This window comes from Thermobia domestica, chromosome 16 (assembly GCF_964235325.1).
Source record: "Thermobia domestica chromosome 16, izTheDome1.hap1.1, whole genome shotgun sequence".
NCBI lineage: Eukaryota > Metazoa > Arthropoda > Insecta > Zygentoma > Lepismatidae > Thermobia > Thermobia domestica.
The window spans coordinates 29,698,822-29,713,005 of NC_137469.1; the positions used below are offsets into that span (position 1 = coordinate 29,698,822).

The 14,184-nt window shown below is 34.8% G+C and overlaps 1 protein-coding gene across 9 annotated transcripts in view; it reads left to right on the top strand.

The window, feature by feature from the left end:
• Positions 1-14,184, top strand: part of Dscam4 (Down syndrome cell adhesion molecule 4) — a 751,808-nt gene that overhangs the window by 703,241 nt on the left and 34,383 nt on the right. For all 9 annotated transcript variants that reach the window (XM_081742222.1, XM_081742212.1, XM_081742216.1 and 6 more), the window contains exons 26-27: positions 4,431-4,587; positions 7,083-7,231. In XM_081742222.1, the coding sequence (XP_081598348.1) occupies positions 4,431-4,587; positions 7,083-7,231 (306 nt within the window). The remainder of the gene's footprint in view (positions 1-4,430; positions 4,588-7,082; positions 7,232-14,184) is intronic.

The window sequence follows — 14,184 nt, forward strand, 5'->3', positions numbered from 1 at the left end:
TCCAATTCCTTATGACTTCTTTCATTACATCAACAATCACTTTCGCCATTATATCATTATGTCGGATATCAACTTCCATAGCCGGTCGAATCGAGAACGTACACACTTCATAACCTATGTCCAAAATCACCTGACAGCTGAAATCAAAGACCTTCCTTCTGCCTCAAGACCAATCAACGACACAACCCCTGATGTCATCATAACCTTTACCACACTCAATATCGCAAACATTCGTGTTCTTCCGCCTTTTGGCAGTGATCACGCTCCAATTTTGATCGATATCACCTCACCTATACAACCCACACGACAGCCTGAGCCTATCAAATACTATGACTATCAGCATGCTCACTGGAACGCTTACCAATCAGATATTACCAGAGTACTGCATTCCGTACTTGCTCCTACTTCTGAACAGGATCTTTACCATCTTACTGACAAAATTCAAGAGACAATCTTACAAGCAGCTCAAGACCATATACCTGTTAAGATGCGTTTCCCCCATAAACCGCCTGTACCACATCAATATCGTCAAATCATCACTGCATCATGACAAGCCTTTACGGACTATCAACGAACTCGAAATCCTGACGCACTTCGCCTCCATCGCCAAGGGAACAGAATGATCTCTAATTATCTCTCTGCCTATGAGCGCCGACAGTGGACGCGAGCCTGTAATTCTCTTTCCATTAAATCCAATCCTATCAATATTGGCAAAAATTCAAATTACTTACTGGAAAATTACAAAGACCTACTTACCCTATCATGCTCAATACCCATCCTCTTCAAACCGATCTCGAGAAGGCAAATGCTTTCACAACTTATTTTCAGCAAATATTCACTCCATCACCTCAACTGGTTAATAGACCAATTTATCGTCGCAAAGCACGATTTTGTGACCCACATAACCGATTTCTCCAACCTGACTGTACACATATTTTGGAACCTGATAATAACCTAACCTCTGAAATTCTTCCGGTAGATATCCAAGCGATCATCCATCGAAAACGCTCAACAGCTCCGGGCTTTGACTCTATCACGTATAAGCTCATCAAGGCGGCTCCCCCAGTACTTCTACAGCTCCTAGCATCTACCTACACCTTCATATTACGCACAGGCTTTTATCCACCTGATTGGAAAGTCTCCAAGGTCCTTCTCTTCCTTAAGCCCGACAAACCAATTCATGATGTTTCCTCATATAGGCCCATCCAACTGACCTCTTGCCTTAGTAAAATTTTTGAAAAAATTCTTGTTACATGTCTCCATGCTCATCTCACAGATCCTAATCTCATTCCTACTCACCAAGCAGGCTTTCGCCCTGGCATTAGTCTGAATGATCAATTACTTCGCCTCAGTAACACCATCACCAATCATTATAATTCTTCTCACCCATCTTGTCTTCTACTGTTCGACCTAGAAAAAGCGTTTGATAGAGTATGACATCAAGGGTTGCTTTATAAACTTCACAAATTTCACTTACCCACTAGCTATATCCGCCTTATACATTCCTTCCTTGCCAATAGACTCGCATATATCCTCATAAATTCTACCATATCTCATCCTATATTCCTACACACTGGAGTACCTCAAGGCTCTGTTCTCTCCCCGTTACTGTATATACTTTATGTAACAGATATGCCACCCCTACCGGCGAATATTCACTTATTCCAATATGCGGATGATACCGCTTTTTTGACTCTTGGAAAATCTATTCAACATATTAATCGCACTCTACAACCAGCCATAAATGCTTTTATCAACTGGTGTGACATATGGAAACTCTCCGTCAATGCCTCAAAAACCCAAACCCTCATTATTCAAAAACGTCCCTCCAAAATCCGTCGAAATCCTAACCTGCTACGTCTTTCAGTTCAAGGCACTTCCCTATTACCAACTTCCCATGTTAAATATCTCGGAGTGACCTTCGATAGTAAACTGACTTGGAAGCCCCATTTGCAGAAGATCCATACTCAAGCCACTAAACGACTACCTTTACTGAAAAGCTTAGTAGGTACCTCATGGCGCCTCCATACACAAACTGTTCTTACAACATACAAATCGTTTCTCCGACCGGCGCTCACTCATGGCCATACTGCATGGATATCTGCCCCACCACAACTGTATCAACGACTAGAAATCATTGAACGCCACGCTTTTCGACTCGCGTTTCGCATTCGCCTTCCGTCCCTACCGCACTACTCTACGAGAGAATTACTTTTCCTACCATTCTTCAGCATCTCGAACAAACCCGCTCCAAGTACATCACCAAAGGCATTCAATCAGGTAATCCCCTTATTCTTGACGCCATTCATATAGACATCCTGCTAGACACACCCTCTCAATACCTTGATGCCCCTCTTCAACATCTTCTCACAATGTACTCCAATACCCTTGATGACAACGATCCTACTAAACAAGATTTTGCCATCTACCACCCTGACCATTTATCACGGCATATCTATCCATCTTTGCACTAGTACTCATCATTGTGGTTCCAGAGGCTCATCTGTGCTCATTAGTTCTGAGTTGCCACAGAACAGAAGCTAACCCTGCATTTGTCTCTACTAACCATCTTCCCTGTGTTTGTCTTGTCTAATTGCACTGCATTCATCTATCATCTCATTATCCCGTGGATGAACTCCTAGCTACAATTTCTCGCCGATTATAGATACCTAACTGCTGCCCTCCATATTTGAAGAGTACGATATATGAAATGGATGTCTTGAATAAATAAAGAAATAAAGAATATGTAAACCCAACTACATTAATCAATGCAAACCCCAAAATAAAATGCACTGGAAATAAAAAAGGAAAATAAAATAAAATAAAATAAATAAATAAATTAAAATAAATCACTTAGCCCTCACCTTCTCTCACCTATCCCTTAGCTTTCCCTTCATGCCCATCCCGAAGAAAGGGTGTACCTCTTGACCGGTTTAACCTTGTAAAAAAAATTACTTCTGTGCACAACTCTTTTACATTTCGATTTTGTGGGTAATCCAAAAATTATTCTAATCCCTTTTTTTGCAATCGGAAAGTGCTTAAACAATTTTCAGCAGTTCCCCAGTGTATGATGCCAAAGAGAATTAATGAATTAAACTTGGCGTAGTAAAACCTAAGAAGCGCTTCTCTCGACACAGTACCTTGAAGTTTGTATAAGGCAAAATATACTATACTTAGTCTCTTGCTTAAAGTGGAGATATGAGCAGACCATGAAAGAGTATACAATCCAAGGGTAACGAGTATACAATTCGATTATAACAAATACGAGGGTCACTACGAAAGTTTTGAGATACGCATTGTTGTGGCAGAGTATTTGAATTCCAACAATTGTGTTCGGTAGTGGTATCCAGAGCGAAGAAGCGAAGCAAGTTTCAACTCGCCTCGCTTATTGGCGTGGCCGTATCGCCTTCACTTGTTTGTTGAGGTGAACAGTATTCGACTGTCTAGAATGGAGCTCGAAAGGGGACATTTTTTGGCAATGATCCTTTATGATTTCAAAAGTTGTTTGAATGAGACACAAAGCCTTGAGCGTTTGCAGGGTGCATTTGGGGACCTTGCTCCTTCCCGTGCTACAATTTTTCGGTGGTTTGGTGAATTCAGAAGAGGCCGGACATCGCTTAAAGATGAAGAGAGAGCTGGATGTCCGGCAACAGCTGTGTCAGATGAAAACATTGCCGCTGTGGAACAAATGATTCGAGAAAATCCTCGAACAACTTTCAAGGACATTGAATCTATAGCGAACATTGGATCGCCAGCAGTAACAAAAATTCTTCATGATCATCTTCGGCTCAGGAAGGTTTCATCTCGTATATTGTGCAATGATAACAAGTATACAAGCACTATCCAGCCATCTCCGCTGATTTAACAAGTAGTGTGCACGTCTTTGGTATGTGTGGTTCCGGGTTCGATTTGCTATGGGAGAATATTGAATGCATTACCGTGGTTCGGATTCAAGTTTAAACTGTAGGTCCAGTCTCACATAGCCGCAGTGATGAAAAAGGCGGTATAACTTTAAAAAACAAGCACTATATTATTCAATACAGTGTTAAATTTTGTGCTTTCTTAAGTAATAGGCTTGAACTTATTTCTTCTAAGTAACAGGGCTTAACTAACTGCCCAAAATCAACGTTGAATTTAATTGGTCTATAATATGCCTGCAAATATTTTTTTATTTTTTTCTCATTTTGGCAAAGAATCTTTTAATTATCTTTTATAGCGTATTACACCTAGCAACAGATTTTATGAAAAACAATAAATATTCTCGCTAGTCTTTCGTTTGCTACATTGATTACTATTATCTTCATAATAGCTCCAGTAATGAAACTATAAATATTTCGGTATCGTCAGCACAGAGCCAAACAGATGACAACCAAACGCCAGACTAATTATATTCAGGAACTTGACTGTTTACTATTCCTTCTGAATTTCAGGAAGGAACACGTAAGCGAAGCCTTCATCCCTCAGACGAAGTCTACGAAGCTGTTGGTTTGAAAGAATCTGAAACATATCAATTCTGGGTGACAGCCTCAACAAAAGTTGGAGAGGGAGAAAGTTCCAGGGTAGTTACAATATCGCCTTCATCAAAAGGTAAATATCAAGAAAAGTCTTATATAACACATCTTATTTAAAAAATTAAAAAAAAAATATGTTTGTGGATAATTTATGGTGTTTCTCAGAGACAATCACATAAATCAGATCTTAAATAAATGAATGTATTAGCTGTTTCGTGTCTTCCTATGTTAAATATACTATACTTTATCAAATCATACATACCTAGTGAAGATATTGAAATCCGAGAAAATACGAGTATACATGACTATCATATTAGGCTATACGTTACTTACATGTCTTCGTAAGTCGTCTCTTACGTCTTCGTTAGATTAGCTTCGTAATCATGTATAGCTTTGCGTAAAGATTTTTTTTTTATATTCACAGGAATTAAATTATTTAATCGTTTATCAGCACACCTAAAACTAATAGAAAAATGTTGGTTTCTAAAGAGTTAGAAACATTTCTTATTAACAATAATTTCTATAATATTCAGGAATTTTTTAAATGACATTTTTGATTGAATTTATGCAGAAAAACATTTCTTAATACATAAATCAAATGTATTTCATTGCATTAGATCAAATTTATCTTACTAGAGATAATGTAAGAATAATATGTATTATTTGACGATTCTGATATACTAATGGAGCGATAACACTTGTGAGTTACGTACACCAAGGATGATATTTAAAAAAATAATGCTGTAGTGAGTACTAATATAAACTTAAACTAAACTCCCTATCTTCTCTGTATTATCTGACACATCATGGAAAACTTTAATTGTGTTCCAAGAAAGGCTGTATTTACTCAAAAGAGTTACCATACTTATTTACGTGTATTATATTTAAAACTTTTGAGACAAAATTTACAAAGTTTTAAGGGCAAAATGTACTTAGAACTATCTAAACTTGTTTACTCTGTTATTTAAAATTTAAGAGATAAATTTTGTTACATTCCTTAATAAATTTACACAAAATGTTCTCTAAATTTGAAAGAAGTTCCATTTTTATTTTGGTTTCCATTCATAATAGGTGTTTTGTTTTATTGCTAAAAGTTAAACAAGTTTTAAAATACACTGTTGTATTCAAATCAGCCAAATACTCTAATATTAAATTGTTTTACTCAGATAAATGTCGCAACATATAGCTTACAACTACCTTAAATTTAGTAATAATAATAATAATAACAATATATCAATATCTTTCTTTAAATTCTAAAAAAGAGGGAAGAAAGAAAAAGACTGATACAAAATTATTACCATAATTTTACAAAAATTAAGGGAAAACTCAAGAATATTTCTGTCATGATATCCAACTCAAAATCTTTAAATCTTAGTTTTGCAATGGAATTCGTTAAGGGAAAACCAGGAAATCATTTCCACTATCGTTCGATACGGAATTTGGATCAGATTTGGGATAGGGATTTCTAACAGATTAATGTAGAATTAGTGAAAATTAGAAATAAACTTATCATCTTACAGACAGCATGCACAATCTTTACATATTGGGAAATGAAATATAGCTTTAATTGAAATACAATCACGTTACTAGTAGGTAATTACTAGATAAAACCAAGAGATTTCAAGAACTGTCGTGGCAGAACTTATAAGAAAATGAGTTGGACTACAGTTATTAAAGTAAGAAGATCTTCTCTCTAAAGCATGTGCAGGTTTTATACTTTGGTCAAGATAGCTATCGCTGTCTCAATGTTGCTGCTCTCCACCAGAGGTGCAGATTCTATACTCTGGTTAAGATAGCTGCCGTCGTCTCAAGTTTTGCTGGTCTCCACCAGAGGGTCGATCTATCTCTTTTTACTCAACTAATTGGTTTTTATGTGATAAAGAAAGTTCCTTTTAGGTCACCAGAGTACTTATATGACTAAGATTTTTTTCTTTTTGAGTGTACACATAGTATCAAAAGCATTTTCCATTCACGTGCAGGATACTTTCATCACTGTTGCGTCACATAATCTGGTAGCTGAAGCGTCGCAGATATTTCTAGAAAAGCTGGGTCAGGATTTACGGAAGAAACAAACCATAGGTGCTGCTGATTTTTTTCAACTTGTTTATTACACAAATGTAATGTTACATTGATATTTTTAAACAGAAGCATATTTCTGTTAACAATACTGTCTGAATTTTTAAAAAGATAAAGGAGAAATATATCTTTTCAAAGTCGCTTAGGGACGAAATGGTAGAGGTTGAAGTCCTTTCGGATTGCAATCTAGCAGAAACCAAACAATAGGAATGCCTGAGGTATTACGAAATCCCACAATAATATTGTGAATGAGAAACCAGAAACATTAATTCTTACTTCATAAATATCATCAAGAAAGCTACATTAACGATATATTTATTAAACTTGTTTATATTTGTTTCGTCAGTTAGGCTATGAATAACAAATTTCATCAACTCGCTTTTCATCACAATTATACCCAAAATAATCATTGGTTTTGAACAAGAAATACTCAAGATAAATTTAAGAATAAATAAAAAAAGTGAACAAAGAGTAATCTATTACTTTTCATTCCAGTTCCAGCCAAAATTGTGTCTTTTAGCAGATTCATATCAATTCCATGGAAGGAAGATGTCGCACTGCCTTGTCGGACAGTAGGTATTCCTGAACCCATACCAGTGTGGAGAGTACAAGGGTCACTAATCGAACTAAATGCCAAGAAAAAGGTACACATCATTATCATTACTTTTACGTGTATGATTTGGTTAAGTCAAGAAATAAAATACAAGTATTATAGTTTTTTTTATTTTTTTTTAGATTTAACTTGATATAAAATTGTTAAGTTTTATTTACTCTGGTACTATTTTATGTAACCAAAGAAGTTATCATTAAATGCTCTATTAGTTTTTATTTACGTGTCTAGTACTAATACTTTAGTAAAACTTAGATATCATCTACAGTTATTTTGAATGTCAAAATAGGTTTGTAAAATTTCAAATTATTCTAACAAAACATTGGTTAGAAGAAGTGTTGAGAGTGAATTATAATACACATAGTTGCTAGTTTGCTGCTTCTTGCAGAAATATTGTCATAGCAACTACTATTTCCCGTTAAAAAAAAAAAAAAAGTGCATGACTGGATTGCAAATTGAATCCAGGTCTCCAACTTGCCTTGCCGATGCGTTAACTATTATGCTATCCAGTCCACTCTCTGAACAGCAATACATTTTATCAGCCTTGAAGTCAATGCTAAGTTACTCAAACTCTATGAACTACATCATGATTCGGCGCCGCGTTGGTTCAGTGATAGAGCGTTCACCTCTGGTGCGTTGGGTCCCTGGTTGGATCCCAGCTCGCGCCAAGTGGACTTTGTGGTGGACCAACACCGTGTAGGGGGGTTTCTCTGGGTTCTCCCATTTCCTCCCACTTTCTTCATTTCACCATTTCATTCATTTCTCATCATCACCATCTCCTTTAACCCACCCGGCATAACCGTGGGACCTAAAACTCAAAGATTCATTTCAGTTTTTACACCGTAATTCCGGTTGTGCTGGGATTGGCCAACGTTTGCATTACAGAATGAATGGTTGAATTTTATATTATGTATAATTAAAGAAATTAAAGTGATATAAAATCGATTACCTTAATTAATCATATATAATTCAACAGGCAGAGGTGTTGTGTGCTCTAGACACTGGGTTGTCAAGCACAACAGAACTAGTTCATGTCATCTGTGTGGCTGGGTACCGACTTCAAGAGAGATAAAATGAATATCTATTCAGGAAGTGGACTGGATAGTGCAGTGATAAACGCGTCAGCACGGTAATCTGTGTTCGATTGTCGGTACAGTTGTATATTTTTCTCTCTTTTTATATATTATTAAATTCGCACCTATACAGGAATTGGTGTAGTAACATTTTTTTTTATTTATCATATCGCACCCCCACTAGAAGAGTGTTACATCTCGAAACTTAATGTTTTTAGAAAACGGCGTTTGAAATTTCAAGAAGCTTAAGCTCTTTCTGCTGGCTACAAGTACAAGTAGCCGGTGATTGTATAGCTGCAAGGGGACTTCCTAAACATCAACGATCATGCGCTAACAGAAAATACCTCAGTATAACAATTTTATTACTTAAAAAAATGTAATAATCTTAGATGTAACACTATTATAATAGGACTTTTCATGTAATTGCAGATATAACATACAAAATATAATGGAATTTTCATGACATTTTCACACTTTTATGGCTCTCTTATCAACATCCGCTCCAATTCTCTCTCTCTAAACGTCTAATGTATGATTGGGGTGAAAGGTGGTGATGTGCAAGTAAGATATTAAAAAATAGAGTAGGTGAATTACAAAAAAATAAACAAAAAATATAGTATAACTTTTGTTATAAGTATCTTCAAAAATATTTTTAAAAAAATCTTGTTGAAGTGAAAACTAACATGAATCACACATTCTTTTTATTAACAAATCTATGCAGCTTCTATTTATTTACAATAGTAGAATAATGAGGATTTTTTCCTTAAAAATAATTCTTCAGTGTTATGCAGTTCAATAAAAACACAATTCGGAATCACTGAACGTGTAAACTTAATAAAATATAACTACAACATTAAAGTGTGTGATAATTTTAAACAGATTTTAAAAATAATTCCTGAGTGTAATGCAGTTTAATAAAAGGATACACAATTCGTTATCACTGAGGTGTAACCTTAATGGAACATAATCACAACATTAAAGAGTACAATAGTTTGAAACAGACTATTATAAAATTTACAAATTCCAATTGTTAAGATTTGAGTTTATTTTGTGATGTTCAAAGATGCATAAAAACCCTTATAAGCTTGTGGTATGGCGGAGCAGTTCACCAGAGACATAAGATCTTCCTTCTTTCGTGCAGGAATGCCCGGAGGTGTTTTGTATGCTGGTTTTATTCCCCATACGTTGAATCTCTCAATCCCAGAATAGGAAGCTGGGGCCGCAGAAACAGTATGCTTTCGGGTGGTTCTTGCTTCATGAGTCGTACGTTTAGATTGGTCAACAAACACTTCTTCGAAATCAGATGCACCATAAGATGTTTTGTAGTAAAACTTCAATGGGTTATCCTTCTCAACTTTGAAAACTCTGATGTCATTGAAACTGAAGCATTCAAATTTACTATTCACGTTGAAATTAATGCCTACTTTATCAGCTAGATCCTTGAAATCCACAAAATCTTCATGAGCGTACTCAACAACATTGAAATATGGCTTATTTTTTTTTGGCGTTCCTTATTATCTGGTAATACTGGGAAGGAACATAAATTGCACCAGCCTTACGTGATCTTTTAATTTCTTTTTCTATCACAGAGTGGACAGCATCACCCTCGTTTTGCGTGTGACCTTTAAGAAGATATTTATGTGTGATGCTATTTACATTGTCCAGTTTGTAAACAGCATACATGTACATCACAAATAAGTACTTATTTTTCTGTTGTCCTCCACAATTGTCTGAATAAAATATAAAGTCTACCTTATTTGGAGACTTTTCAGAAATATTTGCCATGTACTTGTATACACAAGTTGAAATCTCAATAGATCCCCTTTTTCCTTCTCCCTCGTGCCACACATTACAAACAGTTTCCTTACTCTTGACATCATAAATGGTGAAGTTGTATGTCGATAGTTTTGACTTATAATAAAAGAGTGATACGTCAAGATTAGGTGTTGGCAGAGCTGTTTGCAAATCATAGCAACAGACGATGACTCCAGCTGATTCCACTCTCTTATCGGCTTCTTTCTCTGCTCTACAGAGATCTTTCTCTTTTAGATGAATGTCATATTTTAATGTAAGCTCTGCGTCAACACAATTAGCAGATTTGGCATTGGAATATTCTACACACAACTCGCACAAGTCTTTTTTTGGGGACAAAAATGCCTAGGTTAAATTCGAAATTGAAAATTTTTTCAAACAGTGATTGTGTCCCGTACTGTTTTCCTTCTTTCTTACACATTTCGACATAATCACGGTAAATACCTACAATAGTTTTTCCTCCATCGATATACTCTCTATTACTTTGTGATCTCAAGTAGTGACTCTCAATTCTAGGGATTGAGTTAATGTGCTTCCGCATATCATCTTTTATTTCGTCGGGTATTTTCCGATGGCGATCATGCTTCCCTCTAAAATCTTGCTCAATAACACCATCTTCTGATTTCTTCTTCATTACCGTGCTAACAACTCTGTGATTTATATCTAACGTGGACATAAAGAAATGTTTGCATACACGTATTTTTTCTTCCCCTTTAAAGAAATAGTACGCTACATTTAAACCTCTTTTAGTTGTTGTAGTTCTTGTTCCTCTGTTTACTTGTGTGGTACATCTTGCAATAAATTCTCTTTGACGGTTAATGTCTCCCATTTCCCAAAAATCTGAGAATATTTTTCTCCGATAATCTTCATCCATTTTGGTTGAACAAGCAAACTTACAATTCTGACAAGTTTTTCTCAATGATCTGGCTGCGACTTCCTTATGTGTAGTCCTTGATACATATTTTTGACCAGCATTTCTGAGTTGTTTTACAACATTTTCTTTCCATAATGATGGATCTGCCTTTCGTTTTCTTCCTCGTTTCGTGGTATCGGATGAACCAGACTCATCGTTGCTCTTTGACTCCGTCGACGCATGATCTATGGGAGGTAGTAAGGCAGAAGTGTTTTTAATTTCTTGCGACCGCAGTTTTCTTGAAGGTGGATGCTTTCTATAGTTCTCATAATTTTCAGAAGATGAACTACTAAGATCTTCTGAAAGCACGTCTGGATCCTTATCTGGATCATCACTATCCAAAATATAATCACGCCACTGTTGTTGGTCTAGATGAGACTTTTTTCGATAGAATGTGTTGCTGGAAGTTGCACGGAACTGTCACACTTAGGGAAAAACTTGTTTCGCAAATTTCTAATAGTTCGATAATCAACCGATTGGAAAAAAGAGTCGTGTTCAAAAGGCATTGGTTTCCAACACTCTCCTTCTTCAAATCTTAAACCAGTAGTTTCAGTTCTTTCAGTCTGCTCTAGGTTTTCTATACAATCATTACCAGAATCACTTTCATTCTTGTGTGCACTGGATAGCCCATCATAAACCATATCCACTATACGTCGTCCGCGCTCCATTTTCTGAAAAGATATAAAAAATAACATCGTAAAATTCTAATATTGATTAGTATTATTTTACATTAAATTACCAATGTCATGTAGCATACAAAATGAACCTGAAGCTCCTGGAAATGAATAGAGAAAGTTAAAAATGAAATGAACGCTCCACACGGGAATTGAGATTATTTTGTCTCAAATTGAAATTACCATTTTGCATTTTAATAATCAAGGTAGTATTTATTAAAAACAAAACTATAATAATGGATCTGAAAAAAAAAATACCTATGTTTGGCATTCTGATAATTTTTAATACCATTATGTCCGGTGGAGACAAAAGTGATTCGGATTCTATGAAAATGAAATACACTTAAATTCACAGAGAAAACATAATAGAGCACTTATGGAGGCGTGCTTTTGAAGCTGGAATTGGCAGACGTCAAGGCATGAACTAGATGTCAGCGTAATGTCACTCGTAACGTCATTATCTGCTTTAGTTCTTCATAGCACCAGCCACAGCAACTATGGCTGTTTCTATCGGCTTCAACATGCGCAATGCTTTATAAAAGGAAATACGAGGATTTAATTCTCCATAATATCTATGGTTAAATTTCCCTACAACATTTGCGGTTGGAAAAATAAACAGCAGACAGTAACCCAATACCAGGAACAATCCCACTTCTGTAAGTTAGAAAATGCAGATGAAAACAGCCAACAATGCTATTCCTGTAAATAATAATAATAATAATAATAATAATAATAATAATAATAATAATAATAATAATAATAATAATAATAATTCTTCGTGAGCCTCAGCGAAGTTTAGATACTCTTATACTATTCTGATATTTAATTGATTTTTAGAAGGGATATTTACGAAAAATGTGTTGTCGGAAACAGCATACCTTGGAAAATCGAAAATAGTATTACGATAAATTTAAAGTGACATTATTGAAGATGTAATAATATTTCGTCGTGTTATAATGCTAAGTGATGTAACTGTAAAGTAGGTACATTATTAAAAACATCAATATTCTTTTACATTAATACATTTACCTCCCATTTAGGTAAAAGATGACTGTTACATAATGTTAGATTACAACAAGAAGAGTGAGATGGGAAATAAATACTGTTTCCAAGAAGTCGAATATGGGTGTATCTATATAAATAACGTTGTTCTACAAAATGCAATCAATTGAACATTCAATAATATAAGACGAATACAGTTGCATCTGCATATGTAACGGTCATCTGTTGAAGAGAATTCAAAAAGTAACTTACCTTCAGCCGAATACAGTTGCAACTGAGATGTAACTGTCCTCAGCGATGTTCACCCTTTGGAAGCTCGCTCACTACTGACGTATAGATGATGCAACACTACTAGACACTCGTAGGCTGTCATTTACTCAAAACCGATGACCGTTATTAACGCTCCCAAGCGGAAACCAGACGAGATAACATTATAATTTTTTTACAGGTGAAAGAGCGCACTTTTCTTTACTAGATTATAGGTTTATCTCAAAATCGCTATTTTCGGAGATGTAACACTCTTCTAGTGGGGGTGCGATATATAATATGTATTGGTTTAAAGATAGTGAATTTACAAAGAATCAGAAAACGTTTCTTTATTTATTGGCTGTAGTTTTATGACCCTTTGTACGAGATCATACGAAACATGAACATATTTTAACTTAGAATATAAAGCATATAAGCCTTATTTGGTAGCAGAACTCGGGTTTCCCACATTAAGTACGGGAACACACATTATTCAACCAAGAGAAAATCCCAACTATAAAACGTTTATTAATTTTAGAATAAATAATTAGGGATTTTTATTAAATTTTATTAAAGATCTTACAATGCTATGACTATTAATTAAATATACAGCAAGTATGAGATAAAATTTGACTTTACATAGAAAACTGTTAAATAGAGATATCTTTAAATATGGTAAGATTAGTACTTAATGAACTTCTAAATAATGTCTCGGAATAATGGTGAAAACTCTGTCAATAGTAAAACATTCCTTGCGATGAATATATGGAATGCATGTACTAATATCAGATATACAATTAGCTTCACTGATTATTTTAAATATATAAGAAAAATAAATATGTAGATTATTAGAAGTTAGCAACTAAATGACGATATTTCAAACTATAATAATATTTTCAATATCAAATTAATCTACGCTTAACATTCCTATCTTGCGTACGCTTAATATTCCTATTTTCAAGACAAGTTGATTAAAAATATATATTTAAGATTTAATTACAATACAAACAATTTAGCTATTTTATTATAAACTGAATAAAATGGTTTTAATAAGAATATTTTTTCATGTATTATATATATATGAACAGGTACTACATGTATTATATATATATGAACACACCATATATATGAGGTACTACTATATATATATGAACAGGCACTTCATGTATTATATATACAGTATACTACATGAAGCAAAGTACCTTGTAAGTTTGAAAAGACAATTGTAAGTTAAAAAACAGATATTCTGAAGGTAATAACTATTCAA